The sequence below is a fragment of the Trichoderma harzianum genome, assembly GCF_003025095.1.
Source record: "Trichoderma harzianum CBS 226.95 unplaced genomic scaffold M431scaffold_6, whole genome shotgun sequence".
NCBI classification, from domain to species: Eukaryota; Fungi; Ascomycota; class Sordariomycetes; order Hypocreales; family Hypocreaceae; genus Trichoderma; species Trichoderma harzianum.
In genome coordinates this window covers 1,882,877-1,902,363 of record NW_020209254.1, presented here as the reverse complement: position 1 = coordinate 1,902,363, position 19,487 = coordinate 1,882,877, and the positions used below count along the sequence as shown (strand labels likewise).

Here is a 19,487-nt window from a genome sequence, read left to right as displayed (position 1 = left end):
TTTAGCGCTTCTTCGCTTCTTCATCTATTGTCAATTTCAATAGCCCGCAGAAAAATGAGGGCATTTTGAATACAATTATGATGAGGCATATCCGGTCACGGCCAGTAGCATGTCATTGAGCGATCATCCCAAGGCCTATGGCACGGCAGCCATTGCCGTTGCCTTTACAGCAGGCATCATTGCTACCCTGGGATTCAAAGAGCTGTATCCCGAGCTCGAATCCCGCTACCAGCACAAGAGCACCAGCCGTGTGAATGATCGCAGGAGATCAAGTTTCTTCTGGGGAGCGCCAGTGAAGCTTGAAGATCATGAGCCGAAATCTTCGACATCTCGGTCCGCCGGAATCGCGACGAATGGCATTGAAGGCTGCATCGGCAACACGCCCCTCATTGAAATCCAGTCTCTTTCCGAAGCCACTGGCCGGGTCATCCTGGCCAAAGCCGAGTTTCTCAATGGCGCTGGAAACAGCCCCAAGGATCGAGTGGCTCTCAACATGATCCTAGAGGCCGAGAAGCAGGGCCTCTTAACGCCGCATCAAGGGGACACCATCTATGAAGGGACCGTGGGCAGCACAGGCATCTCGCTTGCTACTCTGGCCCGCGCAAAGGGATACAAGGCTCACATTTGCATGCCCGACGACCAGGCATTCGAGAAATCGGATCTTTTGATTCACTTGGGTGCTACTGTTGAGAGAGTCCCTGTGGCTCCAATTACCAGTCCTGATCATTTTGTCAACTTGGCCCGAAGGCGTGCCATTGAGCACACGCGATTTTCCGAGGATGGCAGCAAGGGCTTCTTTGCGAACCAGTTTGAGACTGAATCCAACTGGCAGGCTCATGTCGTCAGCACCGGCCCGGAGATCTACCAGCAGACGGACGGGGACCTTGACGCATTCGTAGCTGGTGCAGGAACCGGCGGAACGATATCGGGAGTGGCGAGATACCTGAAACTCGAGGCCAAGATGAAGAATGTCAAGGTCATCCTGGCAGACCCCCAGGGAAGCGGACTATATAACAAGATTAAACACGGCGTCATGTACTCGCCCACCGAGAAGGAGGGCACCCGGCGCAGGCAGCAGGTCGACTCCATGGTGGAAGGAATCGGCATCAACCGCATAACCAACAACTTCGAAGTCGGCAGAGACTTGCTCGACGATGCAGTCAAGGTGACCGACGAGCAGGCCTGCCGCATGGCTAGGTGGCTCGTGGAGAATGACGGCATCTTTGTAGGGAGCAGTAGCTCTGTGAACTGCGCCGCTGCTGTCATGGCGGCAATGAAGCTGCCCCCTGGGAGCCGGGTCGTTACCTTGTTGTGCGATTCTGGCACTAGGCATTTGAGCAAGTTCTGGAAGAATATCAAAGAGATGGGCTTGGAGGAAGGGGAACCCACAGATCTATTCGCGGAATTGGGTATATCAAAGTCATGATGAAAAGCCTTGACCTTTATCTTGTACATAACGGAGCTAGCTCCGTAAGCACCATCACATGTTGCCCGATAAAGAATGATTGATAGAAAACCGGCAGCAGTGATCTATTAGATGATCTAGATAAAACATATTGCATAGCCTCGCGGCAACACCAAATTCATGATGTGCACGCCGACGCAAGACATGCCGAAGAAGGGGTAAAAATATGAGGAAGGGAAAACACTACTTGGCGCCCGAAAGTCTTGAGTTCTTCATATCATACCCGAAAAAAATTAATCAATTTTCCATAACTCCCATCCCGAAAAAAGTTCCACCCCATTCGCTCCGTAGGAAACATCAAGCAAATCGAAACAGCGTCCTCATAGTCCTCGAGGCAGACGTGACGCCTTTGTTGTAATTTTCTCCTTCTTCTCGTGGCCTCCTTATGAGAACTATAAAACACGCCTCGTTAGTATTGTAACATGATAGGGGAGAGATGAATAGAAAACATACCTTCCACCGGTTGCCGCAATTCATACACTCGCAAAACGTCGTCATCGGTTCATCAGCACTTCGTGTCTGTGCCTGGGTGTAGCTGACCCTCTTCTTCTTGCACTTGCCGCACTCCAGGCTGTCGCTGATACTCTTCTCCGCCATCGGAACCTGGGCCTTCTTCATGTTCTCCTTTTCCAGCTCCATCTCCATCTTTTTGCGCTCCTCGCTCTTGAGCTCATCGTCCGTCATGCTAACGAATCGATCAGGCGAGATGTCTCCTGACAGGACTCTCTTGCCCAGGTCCCGATTGGACTTGCTCTTGAGATTTTGGAAGAGCGATCGGATCTTCTTCTTGTACTCGGCGCCCTCGCCGTTGAGGAGGGTGAACAGGGCGCTCTCAACGGCAACGGCCTTGGCGATGACATCGCTCTCGGACTCGGTGGATCGGTAAGCGAGGCCGTTGTACAAGAGGCCGATGCACTGGTTGCGGACGTTGGACTCGGTACGCTTGATGCTGACGCCGTCGGTGTCGAACTTGCGCTTCTCGGGGTCGCCCTTGAACGCCTTCTTGGCGCCGCTGCTGGGCGCAGCGTTGGCGGACGACGGGTTGGGCGGCGATGCGGCGGCGGGTGCTGACGGGGAGCCCATCTTTGCCTTTTGCAGCTTGGAGTTCTTTTCCTGCTCGACGAGCTTCTTCCACTTGATGACGAGTTCGGAGGCGGCTCGAGCAATCTCCTTGTTGGGATTTGACCGCAGTTTGCCGACAAAGACACCTGCGCGCGTGGCCTGCCAGTTTGCGACAACTAATGTCAGAAGAAAGAACAACGGGCAATGAAGACATAAAATGAGAGCTCATGATCATGGTGACGAGAAGCTGCGATTGGGAGGCGATGCCTGGGAGCACAATCGGTGGGCAGTGACGAGGGTGGGCATCCAAACGTGACAGATAATCAGATCAAATGGATCCTGCCCGAACATGCATTCACGGCCCTGTATAAGAGGGCGCACAACATTCACAGCCTCGTCTCTGCCCATTCCCAAGCATCCCCCTCTTTGTAGAACGGCCGACAAAAATGGCGACGGAATCAACGTACCCGTAGCATCTCCTCGGTCGGTGACGCATCCTTCTTGAGCGACTCCAGCAGCTTCAGCGCATTCTCCGGCGGCTCGTTGGCGGCCACGACCTTGGTCAGCGCCTTTACGCGCGACTCGAGCTCACGCTGGTCCATGCCCGGCATTGCGGAAATTCTCGGTAGCGAAAACGATTCTAAAGCTGGCGATGATGATTCGAAAGAGGGCAAGGCAAGAAACAGCTAGGCTTTTCGGAATTAGGGAAGTAACAAAAAGAGCGAGACTTGACGGAGGGAAAAAAAAAGGTAGCAGTACGGAATCGGGATCTACCAAGTTTCTCTCTTTGCCCACGCGGCGCGCGGCGAATCAATCGTCGCATACGGAGTTGGCTTGGACGGCTGTGGGCGGGATGAAGTTCCGAGGTTTAGCCGTCCGATTTCGTAGCAGAATGCTTAAGGCGGGTCACGTGGGGGGCTGCCGAGGTTGGCACTCTCATGATTGCAGCAATTGAGACAATACGTGGAAATACCAATGCTGCATGATGATATGCTTTATTATGGAATTTTATGCTATCTTTTGTTGGTAAGCAAGATTATTCAAAACAAGAAATATATTGAATTTGAATTGCGCCTTGGATGCTGTCCTTGTGAAGCTGAAGCGGGCACGTGCTCATTCTTTGGGACATATTTCATGCTCTGAAAATGCCACATGTTGGGATGGGTGCTCTTCAGGATCACTACATAGTCATATATGAATAGCTACTCTATAATTGAATGAGAAATATGACTGATGAGAAGATCAGATCCATAATAACTATAGAAAATGACTATACAAAATCCCATGTTGATCCAACAGCCCAGCATTTATGCGAGTTGTACACTAAGATTTCAAGCACGCCTCTGTCTGTTCGTTTTCCTACGTTTGTTAGCCTCTGAACCCTCCCCTGATTCCGGAGTCTCCTCTTCCCCAGCCAGATTCGCCCTCAGTCTATCCACCGCAGCTGCCATTCGCTTGCTCCCCTGAACTCTCTGCCTGGGAGCAAATGTCTCCCTTGCGCCAGCACCAACGCTCCCGCCAAAGAACCTCGTAATGTTGCTCTGTGTCCCTTCAATCTCCCGCTTATTCATGTCCCGAATCACTGGTACGAGCACCTCATCCGTGCGCTCCTTGCCCCATCCGATCGTGGCCATGAGATACTCTCGCAGCCCTGCCACATCAGGGACGCCCCATTGAAACGGTTCCGTACTACTGTCGACCATTGGGTGAAGGTAGGCCTCGTAAACGGCTGGACTTGGGAATCCGAGCGGCAAGAAGAGCTTAGTGGCCTGTGACTTGCGGAATTTGCGCCTGAAAGAGGAGGACGCATCGGCCTCCTTGGGCCGCGTTTGGGATTGAACCTCTTTCCACCATTCGCGGAACTTGTCAAGGCCGTCTTTGCCGGGAAATTCGGAAAGAATCTCCACGGCTGTGACCGGACCGACGCCAGGTAGTCCTTCTGTGTAATCCGATCCTAGGAGCTGAGCGAGAGAGATGAGCTGGTCTCGGGACAGAGACATTTCTTTATCGAGGTCTGCACCGACATAGCACTCGACAAATTTGTTGCTGTTAAACATGTTCTTGTAAACTCGCGTCCCTCCAAAGAGAAAGGTATCAGAGTCATCTGTGACGATGCCGTCAACCATACCAAGCCGGACCAGCTCCGCACACTGCGCTTCTGCTTCCATTGGCGCGGTGATATAAGGGATACCAAAGAGGCGAAGCAAAGCCTGACACTCTGTAATCATGGTCTGAGTCACTTCGTCTGCGTCACGACGATCCTTCTTCTGCTGATTTCGAAGTGCTCTTAGTTCTCGCTCATAGTCTTCTTTGTTTTGCTGTGTAGACTTCTTGTTTAGTTCACTAGCGAAGCGCGCGTGTTCCTCTGCCTCTTCAGCCATCTGTGCTAGGAGTTCTTCGTCCTCAGGGTCACTAAACTCATCATATTCCACCTCGGCAAATAGGTCATCGTCATCCGCAATGCCATCTGCTGGAGGCTGACCCAAGGGAAGGCTTTCAATTAAGAAAGCATCTGCTTGCGGATCTCCCTGAGCTACTGTGCTGTCCGCTGGCTGGACGTCTTCAAACTCAGGTTCGGGTGAATCATGGCTCTCCTGCGCTTCAACAACCGGTGGGGTCGAAGCAGTGGGAGCTTCGAGTATGGAAATTTCTTCAAACTCAGGCTCAGGCGATTCGCTCTCTACTCTTCCCTTCTCCTCAGGAGCAGGCTCAGTTGTAGGTGGCTCGATGTTTAAATCATCCTCTGGGACTTTGTCGACCGTAGGGCTAGAAATCGGTGCCGGTTCTGGTGATGGTGGTATCTCAATAATTTTGACATCATCGCTGGCATCGTCATCCTCATCCTCAGAGGGAATTTCGATCAACTTATCCCGCAACTCTTTTCGTCGAAGGTTTTCTTCTTCCTCCGCTTCAGCTCTATCCTGAGCATTGATTTCTCTTTCGACGTCTTGCTGTTTCTTGATTGCTTCTCGAATATCTGTCTCATCATCTACTAGCCACGGAGGCAGCGGCTTGGGGCCATCTTCTTGCTGAGGTTCAACAACTTCGAAGCCGCCGCCTAAGCCATCTTCTTGTTCTCCCTCCTTATCCAGTTGTCCGTCATCTCCACCTGCTGTAACCACAATTGGTTTCTCTTGAGGCGTCTTTTTCTTAGCGAACAGAGATGAACCCCAATCCAGCTTTGGAAACGGAAGCGGTCCATCAAATGGGTTCTTCTTATTCTCAAAAGCTGGCTTTGGCTGAGGTTTCTTCATCTTCCGTGACTTTGCTAGGATTGCCTGCATATCGTCATCACTGTCGCTCTCTTTTGCCTTCTCTTCTGATATTGGGGCTTCTTGTCGTTTCGGAACAGCTGCATTGGCCCGGTTGTTCACAATGTGCGCAATCATTGAGCCGCTACTACGACCAATAGGCTTTGGCGCTTCCACGGCTTTTTGAGTCCACTCAGGCTCGTCTCGAACGTCATCATCCACATCGATGTTGTATTCTGACTCCCGGCCAATGCCGTGCTGGCTCTGCAATGATAAAGCGATTGCAAGATTGAGATCATGCTCCTCTTCTGGATGCATATGCTCCGCAGGCTGTTCTTCGAGAATATTTTCAGTCGGGTCCAATCTTCCCCCAACGAACAAGGAGTCTTCGTTGGCGCCTTCGTCATTGACAGCATCCTGTCTGTGGTTTGCGTAAAATTGCTGTCGTCTGCCACTTATATCTTGAGCAGCTTGGAAGCTTGCAGCATCTGACTGGGACAGTTTGGGTAGTCGATTGACGCCCACAATTGGCACATCTTCAAAGTCTTCTTCTTCGCTCTCTTCTTCCTTTGTCTGGTATTGAAATTGAAGAGCATCCACATCGATTGGCTTGTGGGCTTCCCCGACATCTTTGTCTTTGCTGACCACTCCAAGAGCCCAGCCTCCTTCCACACCCTCATTCTTCACCAAGATGTATTCTCGATCTCTTTCTCCCGCGATACGCGCATTAACGCCGAGGGTCAGGTCAGTGCCTGACATTCCGATTTCATACATGAGTCGCTGCGTCAAATGATTTCTCTCCTGGACTCTTTCAATCTGAAATCTCGAGAAAGCCATGCGATCAGGAAACATATCATCAAGCTGTTCCTTACTCAGACCCATTCTGAGTCGACTCCTCAATCTCGCCGCGTTGAGAATGTTGTACCGATCTGGCGGCGGAAGGCTCTTGAAGAAGTCGCCATCGAAATCAATCTTGCTAAAGTCGTACAGGTTGATGTCTTCTCCGTTGTTGAATTGGCGTGCATATTCTTCCAACTCCTCTACGCTCATGATTCGAGGATCATCTGGCTTTCCCATCGATGCTATTCCACCCTCGAGTTCCGGCAGGTGATAGGCATCTTGCTTATAAAACTTGCGATTGCGCATCCTCTCTTGCTGAGACATGCCAATCTCCTCAACGTAGACCAATTCGTTGGCTTCGGGAATTTCTTCTTCTGGTTCTACTGGGCGCGGCCTCTCTTTTTCCCTTTTGCGTTTTTCCTCCTCTTCCTCTGCGAGTCGCTGCATCTGAATAGCCAGGAGCTTCCCAGCAGTCCTGACGGCATCTTCTCGTCTTCCCTCTCGCCTCTGTTTGCGCTTCTGAATGGTTGCTCGCTTCAATGCTGGAGCGCCGCCATCAAACACAAAGACGGGCTGGATACCGAACCAGAGAAGCTTGCAGATGCGCCGAAAGAATCCCACAATATGAGAGTTGCGAAGCGCATTGCCTTCTTTATCACGAACAGCCTTGAGAAACTGGTAGATCCAAATCGATGCATCCACGGCCAGACGCTTTCGATTGAGCGTCGCCAGGTTGGTAGGCCGTGCACACGGCTGGATCACCGTCCAAAGCCCGTTAACACCCATGGTGAGAGTGCGAGCCTACTGATAACCCGCGACTGGTTGGTTTGGCTAGTGAGGCGGTGATGGCATTGCGATCGGGTTTGTGCGAGGTCGACTCGCTTCCACCGCAGTCGTAGAGGCGGAAATGCAAGTACTCGATGCAATTCCGTGTGATGAAGAAGAGTTGAAGATTCACGATGATCGATCGACTCGTGCAGTGACGCTATTGTAGTCAAGGCAGTGGGGCTGTCCAGCACAGATTCAGCCCTATCTATTGGCTAGCTCGATTTATCGCAGCGTCTCTCGGCCGCAGCAGATGCAGCTTTTCCCCCACGCTTTGATTCTCTTGCACCTCCATCCTTGCGCTGCTCCAAGCTAAGGCTAGTCTTCATCATGGATAAAGATGAGGCTCATGAGTATATTTCATCTCTTTTAAACCAGAGTTTGCGTGTCTACACCACAGATGGCCGCATGTTTCGGGGCACTTTCAAATGCACAGATCCGGTTCGTTTCCCCGAGCAAAAGGAAGGGCAGGCTTTGTAATTTATCGTGCTCTTGATGCTAAATCTGGTTTTCGATGACGTAGGATAGGAATATTGTGCTGGGAAACACACATGAATACCGTCAGCCTTCGGAAGAGGAGCGTAGTGCGGCTGCGGCAAATGCCTCTGGCAGCTCAACTATCCTGGATATGACGTCTCGATATCTGGGCCTAATCGTTGTTCCGGGACATCACATTGTGAAGATGGAGGCTGAACAGTTCTTGAGCCAAATGAAAACTCAGTCTGCATGAGGCCAAGGTGGGAGGGCATCTACATGTATATAGAGCTACGAAAGATGTTTCATGACAGAAGCAGGGTGGCGTTTTGAGGTTTGTGCATTCACCTTGGCCAAATGGGGATTGGCTACGCATACATGATACAGCGGATATGATCATTGGAGTTATTTTTACTTCATATAAAATTATGTAACTCATACCAGGTATTAATGAATAGCCACGCGCCAAAAGACTGTTCGAAAGAGACTAAAGCACATTGACCCAACCGGTGATTGTTCCAGCCTTGTCCAAAACTCCCCCGCCGTTCGGCGGCATTCAAATCGAAATTATTGGCGATTAGCCCTTGCCCACCAAGACTGTTTCCCCTTTTGTTGTTTTGTGTTCGCACGGACGATGAGCCGGCATCCTAAGCTGCGAGGATTTCTTGAGTGCGGCCTCGGGACTCGCCGTTCATTCCTCCGTCGCTACCCAGGGCAGAGTGACGCTCCTCCTCCTCTTCTTCTTCCTCTTCGGCGTCACTATCCATTCTCACGCCCTGTTGTTGTTGAACCCAAGAGCCGTTGTCGTTCAGCGGCACGTCCTGGTGGGACAAGTCGTGACCCTCTTCTCTAGCTCGGATGGTGTTGCGCCGCCGCTGAGAAAGATTGCGGGATCGGGTAGAAAGCTTGGAGCTCACGGCAGCGTTGGAAGTGACCCAGTTGGTGAGAGCATCTTCGCAATCCTGGATGATAGCCTTGCTAGCCTCATATCCATCATACGCAGCTCGGGTCTCGCCGGGAGTCACGGGAGCATCATCGATGAGGTCGAGCAGATGTTTTCCGTAGCCAGCAATAATGGCAACCTTCTCGCAGTGCTCGCGGAGGGCGTCAAACTGGTAGATATAAGCAGCCTTGACCTTTTCGCGTGTGATATTGGAGAGCTGAGCCTCTGCCACGAGCGATTCGGCCTCAGCGCGGACCAACTCCTGTTCAAGCACCACAATCTTGGGAGAGTTTGGTTCTTTGTACTTTAATTGGGCGATTTGATCGGTGATTTTTTGTTTGCCTGGTGAGGTTAGCTTTTGTTATAAGTCGTCTACTCGACATGGGGTCTCGTCTTACGGTCTCGGCTGGGCTGAACCGATGCTTCAATGTTGCGGATGCTCTTCATGGTAATGCGGTATTGGTCGTATCGGTCGACGTACTGGTCCTCTAGCTCGCCAATTTCGTAGAGCAAAACGCCGATCTTGTCAGTGACGTCAGAGACATCTTCGTCGGTAGCCTCGCCCCAAAGGGACAATTGTTGCTATTAACACGTCAGTCTCAGCAAGACGATGAACGATGGGGTGCAAAACATACAGCGACTTCCATGCGCTCCTTGGCGACAAGCTCCATACTTCGCATAACGTTCTTCTCCATCTTGACAAGCTGGGACAGCTTCTTGGCCAGGTCTGGCCCAAAGGCGCCACCGGCATTGCGACGAAGAGCATGGCCTGCACCATTGATTAGTCGACGTAAACACACCGAGTCTCGCGGTTAAAGCAGGCGTGAAAAGACAACGATCGAAGCTAAAGTCATTCGATCGGTGCTAGCGGGGTAGCACAATGCTAGAAGAGCTATCGCAGTACTCACCCAAGCTTCCCTTTCCGAAGAAACGGCCGGATTTGGTAGACGACGGCGGAGGGGGCGGACTCTATTCATCAGACTTGTCAGTCCCTGAGCTCCAACAACAGGAGGTCTCAAGATGGCAGATGCCGGCCGATCCATACCTGGAGCTGCGAGGCCGTCGGCGCGCGGGACTGGCGCATGGAATATGTTCGATGCATTTTGGCGGTGTGGCTGAGCGCTAACTGCTAAGAATTGCGATGCGTGAAGATGTGGGAATAGAATAGACAATGGCGATGCGATAGGGATTGAGCGCACAGAAAATAGCCAGCTAATGGTGTTTGTAGGCGGTATCAATACGGGAAGATGCCAGAATTGGCACAGGAGGGGACGGATGGGGAGATGATTATAAGAATGTCACGGCTGGCTGCTTTTTTGGCGGAGCTGGCGGATCGTCATCGGCTGGACAGCTGTTGCGCCTTCGCTACGTCATCCCCGCAGCTCAGGAGCCTGTTTGAGCCTTGACTGAAGAGGAGTCCTCTCTCAACCCAGCGCTAGGCCCAATCCAACGCCTCTGGTACTACGGCGACGACGTCAGATCAGGGCCCGGGACCAGCGGACCAGAGTGATAAGGCGGGTGATTTTGGGTACCTCTACCTGGCAGCTGTCTAAACTGCATGTCTCAGCCGGTAGACTCGACTGGAAGATTCCTGGGCTGAGACACGGCCGCCCGTGTTGTTGGCCATGATGCGCCATGCCGCATTCAGTTGGAGGACGCTGCTGGGGAAGATGCTAGCGCGGGCTAGGGGAAAGTGAATCGCAAGCACAAACTCATTTCTGCTTTTCTTGTTTTTTTATTCTGGGGGGAAGCATCTGACAGAGTGAGACACGATGCGTCATGGATTGCTATCGAAGTAGTAGCAGTGGAGGTCAGTCAGTCCATAGCGCTCGCTTCTGTGAGTACCTGTGGAGGATTGATCCTGTTTAGTTGCAATAGCCAAGCTATTCTCCATCTCGCTGCTTCAATTGGCAAGATAACCAGCTTGCAAAGACATAATAATGATGTGTAGCTTCTCTGATCTAGAATCAATTGGCTCAATGCATAGATCACAGAAAGTAGGGGTCCTGCAGCCTCGACTCCCGCAGTGGGGGGGAGTTAATATCCAGAGCTGTGAAATGGAGACGCATCTCATCTGCAGCTGTACTCCGTATGTAAACCTTGTTTTCTTGACAGGCGCACATCAGATGCAGAATCTCCAGACGTGGAAATTAATCCCTGATGCTGGGATGCTCGCTTAGCCCTTTTGCTCCCACGAAGCAACTCTACAGCCTGGCGAATCCATCCATATCTGGACGGGGATCCACGAGAGCCTTGGAGTTTCATGCAGGTACCAGCTCCACATGCTCGGCACTTGGACTTACGAAGTATCTACGATAGTAGTAGCAATGGTAGCTTAGATTGGGCTATTGATGACACATCTATCAGATCTGATTCTCAGGCTGTGGCTCTTTTCAGGTGTCAAGGTGAAGAACCCTTTCATGACTGGTGATGGTGCTTTACTGAGCAGAAGGGGAAGAAAATGTACAGTATAGTACACGCCACCTGAGCAGAGGAATTGAAGGTTCCCAAACGGATGTAGAGCCTGTTTGATAAGCGTCCACTTCGGCGATAGTGGCTGAATGGATACAAAGAAAAAGCCAAAAAATCCCTAGTAGACAAAGAGAACAAAGTCGACAAACACAAAATGCGACATGTGTTGATGCACAAGTACCAACATGTCCATTATTCTATGCAGACAATGAAGCTGGTCTTTGCTGTAATTCATCCCGTGCCCCCAGAAACGCGTCACCGAATCTGGCCTAGCCGACCGATTTTCTTTGTGGACTTGGGCCATAAGCTCTGGCCAATCACAAATAGCCCGGCCCGGCCAACCAGGGCTCGCGTGCTCCGGGGCTCTCAATTCAGAACGCGATCTGGAAGCCTCTCGATTTCGCGATCTTTATAATCCCAAGCGCCAGTTGTTGGGTGGCCCTTTGTTGATCAGCAGCGGTGCACTGCATGGAAATGCTCTGCTAATCCAATCCCCCCTTCATCGGTGCAGCGGTCGCTGGGATTGGGCTTGTGTTGTGTTTTTGTGGCTTGGGCTCAGGAATCAGAGGCGGCGCCTTGCAGTTGCAGTTGGACGGTCAAATCTCATCCATCCAATTTCACCCAGAAATCTTTCACCCTCAGCCTCACATGAGTACCGCACCGCCCATCGCTCGCCCGCCTTGATTCTCGTCGTCAATTCAACAGCGTGCTAAGACTTGCTATCTATTCTTTCGTTCCATTCCATTCTTCACACACTCTCTCGGGGCCTCTCATGCAGACCCTGACCCTTTTGCGCACCTCGGCCGTTCATTTAGACTCGGGTCTGCGGCATCCTTCGCCCGTCTGGCCGAGAACACTGCTGTAACACAAACACAAACGGAAACAGAGCGAATCAGAGATTTGATTTTCGACAGGCAAGGATGATGCCCCACGGAGTACCAGTACCAATATTCGCAGCATCCGAAGATGGTGACCCAAGCCACCTGGGCCGTCTAGACTTGACTAGCGGATCTGGCGTCGCGGTTTCAACCAGAGGTCCCATTAGCCCTCCTCCGTTGTCCAGAACCTGCGCTTCTGCTCCTCCTGCTCCGGCTACCTACATCACACCTGACGTCCACCCCAGCGGTTGGACACCTGTACCTCTTCCTAATCGCGCGTCCATGCCTGTGGCAGATCGCGTCGTTGAACATGCGCCTGTCATGCCAGAGAACCCTGGATCTAGCGCTAGTCCAGCTCGCAACCTGCCTCCCCCAATGAACGCAACGCCGTCGCGAGATGGCCACCGCCAGCCAGAAGCAGTGCAGACGCCCAAGGCTCAGACGGTTCCTGTAACGGAATGGACCGTCCCGACGCTCGCCAAACAGCTCACAGCCTTCAACCAGGAAGTTCGGAGAGACCACGCATCGCTCGTCGCCCACGCCATTGAGTCTGCCAAATGCAGAGAGTGGCGCACGCATCATGGACTGGATCTCTTTCGCGAGCTGGAGACTCATCCGAATCCAGAGCTCAAGGGGAAGCAAATTAAAATCAAATTCAAGGTCAGAACCCATTGCCAACATTTGAAATTTGAAGCTTGAAATTGGACGTTTGAGCATTGAGAATTGACTCCCCCCGCCTAGCACCACAACAAAAACAAAAAGGATCACAAGGATGTTCGCTACAACGTGGTTTGCATCAAAACCAACAAGGACGCTGTCCCATCTTACAGATTTCACCACGTGGAAATTAAGAAGAACGTGCTGATGCCAAACACCATGCTGACATTTGTTCCACATCTGCGCGATCTCGAAGGCTCTGAAGAGGCCAAGTACAACCTTTGGCTTAAAGAATTGGAGGACATTGATCTCAAATCAGGCTTCAAACCCATGAACCGCGACGAAAAATTCGTTGCAATCATCCAGGCCGAGCGCGCGGCGACTCTTTCGCTTTATCTGGATATGTGGCTTAAGAAGCTCAATATACCACTCTGCAACAAATCCACTCTCATCAGCTACATGGCAAGCCAGGCATCCGATGACGCGATAACTCCCCAGCAAAAGACGGATATTATCAGATCCCAAGGAGATGGAAACAGGATGACTCCAGAAGCGCGCAGGGCGGCAGAGATGTTCACCGCTGCATTTCAGCTAGCCTTTAAGGAAAATCAACCGCAGTTGAAGCAGATCGAGTTGCGCAAGGTGCTATTTCTCGACGAGTCTGTCGATAGTGTCATGGACAATAAGCCTGCGGCCAAGGACGTTTCCATCATCCAGCAAGATAGCGAAGATGAGGTTGTCGAGTCCAATCTGGCCACATACTGCATTCTGGGGTGCCTTATCTGCTTCAGTCATTCTTGCGATCACGGCGAGTACGACCACCAAAACTGGAAACGCACTTTTTCCTTGTCGTCTTGCGCGCCGTTGTCAGATATTTTGAAGAGGAAACGAATAGCAGCAGCAGGCGCTAATATGATTGCTGACGTGCCCTGTCAGCGAAGGTGCTATCGTCTAAAAATCCCCCCTGATCCAAGTGTGACGGTGAAACCATGGACTGAAGACGAGCGCACTCTCCTGCGGTCTTTGTATATCACGACCGATTTCAGCAAAACTACAATGGACCCCATCTGCCTCGCGACTGAATTCTTGAACCGCAACTGCGATGAGGTGTACGCGGAATTTCTTTCCCTCAACATCATGATACCTGAACCGGAACCTACAGAACCCCCTCGTCCGCGACATATTGGATGGTATGACCGCAAGCGAAAGATGCTCCTCGGAGACTGGCAGGACCATACCATCACTCACGAACATCAGCGGCGTGAATTACTTGAACCATGCTCTCACGATGGTCCATGCGCCCCAAAAATATGCTCGTGTGTGGATGCCGGAGTTTTGTGCGAGAGGTTCTGCGGGTGCACCGAAGCAAACTGCCTTTACAAGTTCACAGGGTGTGCGTGTCACTCTCAGGGCAAGACGTGTCTTTCCAAACAGAAAGAAAAGCCCTGTATATGCGTGCAGCTCAACCGTGAGTGTGATCCGCAACTGTGCGGTTCATGCGGCGCCTTTGAACGTGCCGATCCTGCCAACGCCGAAGACGAATGGCTGCACTCTACGGGATGCCAAAACTGTGACTTGCAGCGCGGACGACACAAGACTCTCCTTCTCGGACAAAGTCAACTTGAAGGGGTTGGTTACGGACTGTTTACCGCCGAGGATATTGCTCAGGACGAATTCATCGTCGAGTACGTTGGGGAGCTGATCACCCACGACGAGGGTGTCCGTCGCGAAGCAAGGCGTGGCGACGTGTTTGACGAAGACTCCAACATATCATACGTATTTACTCTGCTCGAAAACGAGGGTATTTGGGTTGACGCAGCCATCTACGGCAACCTGAGTCGATACATCAATCACGCTTCGGAACACGACACGCGGGGATGCAACATCACTCCGCGCATTCTCTATGTAAACGGCGAGTTCCGAATCAAATTTACTGCTCTCAGGGATATCAAGGCCGGAGAGGAGCTCTTTTTCAACTACGGAGAGAACTTTCCCAATCTTACCAAGAAACTGCTTGATAATAAGTCTGGAGAGAAGCCAGGAGGGCCAAGAAAGGCTGGTCGACCAAAGCGTGCCGAAACTGGCGATCGAGTTGCACGTAAAGTACCCAAGATCGAACACAAAAAGGTGGGAAGGCCAAAATCGAAAAAGAAGAAGGAGACGACAGTGAGGACTACTACTACTACGACGACTACGACGACGACTACTTTGATGGAAGCAATGACGGTCTCGGATGAAGATTCTGCGGCTGTCCAGCAAATGATGGAAGAGACTCTTACTCGCAAGCGAAAGCGTCACACGCTGATCGACTCAGAGGAGGAGGAATATCACCCACCTAGCACGAACGCAACGTCATTTGTAGCTGAATCGGGTGTTGACTCCGAAGGAGGGGATCTTCTTGGTTCGAAGCGGCTTCGGAAGACAACTAGATCACAGAGAGTCAATCAGCCCGAAACACCATCATCCCAGGCTGTGAAAGGAGAGGAGCCGAAACCTCGAGGCAAACGAGGAGGAGCCCGACCTGGTAGCGGGCGACCTAGAAAGCACCCTCGGATCATCCAAAGGCCAAAAGAACCATCCCAGCCAGTTGAACCTACTCAGCCTGCTCAACCTCTTCAACAATCTACTCAAGAATCGCAGCTTGGGGCAGATACCAACGTGCCTGCCCCCGTACAGACGCCAGTACCTTTACCCTCGACACCGAAGCAAAGCAGAATAAGCCGTGGGCACGAACCTGAGGATGCCATTGAAATCGAAGACAGCGAAGACAGCGAAGACCAGGACGATCAGGACGATCAGGATGACCAGGAATCAGCCACGAGGAACAGGACGTCCAGGAATAGACGACTACCGGCGAAGTTTAGGGAGGAGGCATAGGCGTAACGGGGGTTAGGAGTTGTAAAAAGAAAGGAATCTATACTCATAGAACTATTTGCGGGGGCTGATCTGAGTTGTGTATTGAGCCAGATAACAAATGAAGCTAGAGCGTTGTTTTGTATGAATTATTAGATAATGTTTATACCTTGACAAGAAAAGTCCAAAGATTCATCATACCGTGGCCTCAAACAGCAAACAGCAGGGTGCTGGGTAGGTAAATTACAGGCATGTGAAAACATGTGCTCAATATGACGACGCCAGCTACGGGGTACTTTTACGTGGACGGTTAAGGAAATGTGGCGCAGAGCTGTCTGCCTTGGTCAAAGCCCTGTTTCGGCGACTCAGGCTATGTATACCTTGACTATGAGTGGCTCCAGACGCCATCATATGCTGTTGTTTATTTTGCATATTTACAGTGTTCAATGAGATGAAGCTATAAATCTACTGAAATCCGCTCATGACATATTTGGCCAATGAGATATTGACATCAAAACCGTTAGAAGATAGCCAGAGGCAGTACAGAGCACTCCCAGGCTGTTGCTAGCAAGCCACATCTCTGTAGCGGGGGCGGGGCGGATCCCAGCCACAAGACAGGAAACGATGACGTGGGTGATTCGACACGCAACGGAGCTGCACAGCTGAGGTACCTGAACCCACACGACAAACTGAACACTTCATCTGGAATTCGAGTTTTTTCTTCCATCTTCTCTTCCTCCTCCCGCCTACAAAAACAGCGGATTGGCTTCACAGACTCTTCGCTTTTATCTGCACCAAACGTCTATCTATCGTCTGCCTTTAGCTGTCGAGAGCTGAATTGCCGTTCTCGAGCTTCCCGCGCTACCCCCGCCGACAAAAACAATCAGAGCTTGCAATTGGAGGCCATTGCCCCGACTCCACGATGACGCTCTACTACACTCTTGTATGTTTACGAAGCTTGATGCAGAGAGAGAGGTGCGATTTCATGGGCTAACGAGATACAAGGTGTTTGGCCTTCTAATGGCCGAGATGGGCCTGTTTATGCTGTTGCTTATTCCCCTCCCGTTCAACATCAAGCGGAGGATCTTTACGTACGATGCCCGACAACGCCCGATATGCTTTTGGGGCACGCGCTGACGAGGTTATCATAGCTTCATTTCCGAGAGCCCATTGATCGCCAAAGTACAGTACTGGATGAAGATTACCTTTGTCTTCATCCTCATCCTCTTCGTCGACAGCCTCAACCGCGTCTACCGTGTGCAGCTTGAGGTTATGGCTGCGCACGAGCAGGGCATTAAGGGAAAGTGAGTATTTCTTGAGAAACCCGGAAATAATACGTCCTTTCTAACGACGTCAATAGCGCTGCCGCTGTCATGGGATCCGAGCGTCTCGAAGTCCAGGCCCGCAAATTTTACTCTCAGCGCAACATGTACCTCTGCGGCTTCACGCTGTTCCTCTCCTTGATTCTCAATCGCACCTACGTCATGATCCTTGAAGTCATGCGTCTGGAGGACAAGCTCAAGACCTACGAGGGCACCAGCAAGAACACCAAGGAGAGCGAGAAATTGGCTGTCGCCGGCAAGCCCGGCGAGCTTGCTGCTCTCAAGGAGAAGCTCGAGAAGAAGGACCAGGATCTCCAGAACCTCAAGAAGCAGGCCGAGCAGCTCAACAAGGCCTACAATGAGCTCAGCGACAAGTACGCTGCTACTCAGGTTGATGGTGAAAGCCGAAAGAGCAGATAAGCCATGGAATCATGTGCTTTGCAAAAAATTGATGTTTGTGGACGAAGACTGAATCTTTCAGTGGCAAACAAATTGATCAAATCCACAAAGAAGTGAAATGAGGTGGAATTATTCCAGCCGATCCGTCGGCTCTTCCGGTTTTAGGACACTACTTATCACACTGTTGCGGACAGCTAAGGAAGAGCAAATTTATCTGGCTGAATGGCATAGAGTGGTTTGGTATGGGTTAGGATGTGTGTGTTTATTTGGTTGGAGTCTTCTGACTAACTCTGTATATTACTCGATTCAATTTTACAGCTTTCATTGGGGACTTTTCCCTTTTTACCATTGGACTTCCAAAATAATGTGTCGACTCCGGCATCCTTTATTTGCTGCTATTGAACTACAAAGTCCTTATTCTACCATGGCCATTCTGCGCCATTGATGCTAACAAACTTGCTAGTATCGGCATCTCTCTTCCCCTCAATGATATCTCGACAGCTCTCACCACTAACACTCGGCTCAAGGGCACCTCGTTTACGACGCTCTTCAGGCGTGCCCGTCAGCTCCGTAGCCACAAACTCCGGATCAAAGGCGAAAACCTTGACTCCGTGGTCTTTCAATTCGAAAGCGTCGCAAGCGGCCAGCATATTGAGAGCCGTCTTGCTCATGCGGTACTCGGTACCACTAAAGCCATAATAAGGGTTTTTGGGGTCCAGCCTGGCGCCGATGGAGCCCAAGCCGCTCGATACATAGACAATGCGCTTCTCCTTGACCGCGCCTTCAGGTTGGACTGTCAAGAGGGGCTTGAACGCCTGGGTTACAGCAAAGGGCGCAATGGTGTTGATCTCGAGCGTGTTGCGAAGCCGAGTTAGAGAATCGGGGCTTTCGTCGACGATGCCGGCGTTGTTGACGAGGATATCCAGGCGGCCTGTCTCTGCTTTTACAGTGGCGGCGGCATTGGCGATGGATTCGGGTGAGGAGACGTCGAGGGGGAGGACGGAGATGGAGCTTCCGCTGCGAGGATGGAGTTTGGCTGCGGCGGCTTTGCCTTTGGTGATGTCGCGGGAGCCGAGGAAGACGTGGTAGGGGATGGGGGATTCGACGAGGGCTTTGACGATTTCGTAGCCGATGCCACGGTTGGCGCCTTGTTTTTATTTGAGTGTTAGTATTTTTGTGTTTGGAGGGTAGTTTGGGTTGGATGGGGGAATGGGTGTATATACCAGTGACGAGAACAACGCTTGCAGACATGTTTAATGAAGTACTAGGATGTATGAATATGATGAATGTCTATTTCTTTTTTCTGACTACGGATCTCTCTCTCGTATGAAGCCTTTCCTTCGACCTTTATATCTACGCAGTTATTGAGTCCTTCGATACCATAATGAAGCCATATTCCTATGCTGTGGTAGAGCGCTCGGCCTCCGGAGTTAAGAGCGTTTACAAATGCAACCACATGAGAAGACGAGACATGTTCCAAGAGTATTCGGCGTCTGGAGATGGTCGGAGATAGAGCCGTGCCCCGTTTCCTGTTCAAGGTGCTTCACGCGAGCCGAACCTTAAGACCGTATCGTAAAGTCTCCGGAGCGTATTTGCCTTTAGATGCGATTTTGCCGCTTTGTAATTGAGACTATGAGGGAGCGGATCTAGGAGGTTTTGATTAAGCGAGGTGCGTGGGAACTTGATGTGTGCCGATTTGGACTAAATGAAGGGGTTGACAAAAATAAGTAGACAACATGGCCAGGCGTTGTATGGGCATTATTATGGGTAGTAATGGCAACTCTTTACGGAGAGAGCCTCACTTATACGGTTAAAACAAAATTCCTTCTATAGAGTGTAATTGCCTTTTTACTTTTGTCAGATCATTGTATTCATCTATATCTACTAACATCGTCTATATCAGAAAGTTGACCGTCATCAGCAGCTAATTTTGTCTACGTTTGAAAAACATCCCCGCTATTTCCCTAGCCCGGCGGACGTCGATCCTAGTGAGCTGCCAATAAGCACCCAATCTAATCCGCTTTCCAACATGTTAGCACGATCAGC

At 51.1% G+C, this 19,487-nt stretch overlaps 8 protein-coding genes across 8 annotated transcripts; 4 read left to right on the top strand and 4 right to left on the bottom strand.

The window, feature by feature from the left end:
• Positions 1-109: 109 nt before the first annotated feature.
• Positions 110-1,426, top strand: M431DRAFT_495326 (hypothetical protein; the record flags this gene model as incomplete). The annotated part of the gene is made up of 1 exon (XM_024917348.1): positions 110-1,426. One exon carries the CDS (start codon positions 110-112, stop codon positions 1,424-1,426), a length of 1,317 nt encoding a protein of 438 aa, XP_024774775.1.
• Positions 1,427-1,848: 422 nt separating this feature from the next.
• Positions 1,849-3,138, bottom strand: M431DRAFT_5686 (hypothetical protein; the record flags this gene model as incomplete). Its single annotated transcript, XM_024921494.1, has 3 exons — positions 1,849-1,857; positions 1,919-2,686; positions 2,995-3,138. 3 exons carry the CDS (start codon positions 3,136-3,138, stop codon positions 1,849-1,851), a joined length of 921 nt encoding a protein of 306 aa, XP_024774774.1.
• Positions 3,139-3,598: 460 nt separating this feature from the next.
• On the bottom strand, positions 3,599-7,550 carry M431DRAFT_508511 (hypothetical protein). The gene has a single exon (XM_024919118.1). The coding sequence runs from the start codon at positions 7,402-7,404 to the stop codon at positions 3,859-3,861; it is 3,546 nt and encodes a 1,181-aa protein (XP_024774773.1). The 5' UTR covers positions 7,405-7,550; the 3' UTR covers positions 3,599-3,858.
• A 39-nt stretch (positions 7,551-7,589) lies between these two features.
• M431DRAFT_437518 (hypothetical protein) lies at positions 7,590-8,571 on the top strand. The gene is made up of 2 exons (XM_024915158.1): positions 7,590-7,884; positions 7,967-8,571. The coding sequence occupies exons 1-2, from the start codon at positions 7,774-7,776 to the stop codon at positions 8,171-8,173; spliced, it is 318 nt and encodes a 105-aa protein (XP_024774772.1). The 5' UTR covers positions 7,590-7,773; the 3' UTR covers positions 8,174-8,571.
• On the bottom strand, positions 8,565-9,962 carry M431DRAFT_84807 (hypothetical protein; the record flags this gene model as incomplete). The annotated part of the gene is made up of 5 exons (XM_024923471.1): positions 8,565-9,202; positions 9,259-9,442; positions 9,496-9,629; positions 9,769-9,829; positions 9,906-9,962. 5 exons carry the CDS (start codon positions 9,960-9,962, stop codon positions 8,565-8,567), a joined length of 1,074 nt encoding a protein of 357 aa, XP_024774771.1.
• Positions 9,963-12,531: 2,569 nt separating this feature from the next.
• Positions 12,532-15,744, top strand: M431DRAFT_85121 (hypothetical protein; the record flags this gene model as incomplete). Its single annotated transcript, XM_024923516.1, has 2 exons — positions 12,532-12,870; positions 12,952-15,744. The coding sequence occupies 2 exons, from the start codon at positions 12,532-12,534 to the stop codon at positions 15,742-15,744; spliced, it is 3,132 nt and encodes a 1,043-aa protein (XP_024774770.1).
• An 801-nt stretch (positions 15,745-16,545) lies between these two features.
• Positions 16,546-17,674, top strand: M431DRAFT_437338 (hypothetical protein). Its single transcript, XM_024915157.1, has 4 exons — positions 16,546-16,663; positions 16,726-16,811; positions 16,872-17,024; positions 17,081-17,674. The coding sequence occupies exons 1-4, from the start codon at positions 16,643-16,645 to the stop codon at positions 17,460-17,462; spliced, it is 642 nt and encodes a 213-aa protein (XP_024774769.1). The 5' UTR covers positions 16,546-16,642; the 3' UTR covers positions 17,463-17,674.
• A 51-nt stretch (positions 17,675-17,725) lies between these two features.
• M431DRAFT_16932 (hypothetical protein) lies at positions 17,726-18,692 on the bottom strand (the record flags this gene model as incomplete). Its single annotated transcript, XM_024913015.1, has 2 exons — positions 17,726-18,588; positions 18,665-18,692. 2 exons carry the CDS (start codon positions 18,690-18,692, stop codon positions 17,861-17,863), a joined length of 756 nt encoding a protein of 251 aa, XP_024774768.1. The 3' UTR covers positions 17,726-17,860.
• Between the last annotated feature and the right edge of the window lie 795 nt (positions 18,693-19,487).

What these genes read in the sequence shown, in the direction of transcription:
- M431DRAFT_508511 (XM_024919118.1), bottom strand. Translation starts at nt 7,404, where the DNA reads ATGGGTGTTAACGGGCTTTGGACGGTGATCCAGCCGTGTGCACGGCCT.
- M431DRAFT_437338 (XM_024915157.1), top strand. Translation starts at nt 16,643, where the DNA reads ATGACGCTCTACTACACTCTT. An exon ending in ATCAAGCGGAGGATCTTTAC is followed by an intron (nt 16,812 to 16,871) that starts GTACGATGCCCG and finishes AGGTTATCATAG; the next exon opens with CTTCATTTCCGAGAGCCCAT. An exon ending in GAGCAGGGCATTAAGGGAAA is followed by an intron (nt 17,025 to 17,080) that starts GTGAGTATTTCT and finishes CGACGTCAATAG; the next exon opens with CGCTGCCGCTGTCATGGGAT.
- M431DRAFT_437518 (XM_024915158.1), top strand. Translation starts at nt 7,774, where the DNA reads ATGGATAAAGATGAGGCTCATGAGTATATTTCATCTCTTTTAAACCAG. An exon ending in CTTTCAAATGCACAGATCCG is followed by an intron (nt 7,885 to 7,966) that starts GTTCGTTTCCCC and finishes TCGATGACGTAG; the next exon opens with GATAGGAATATTGTGCTGGG.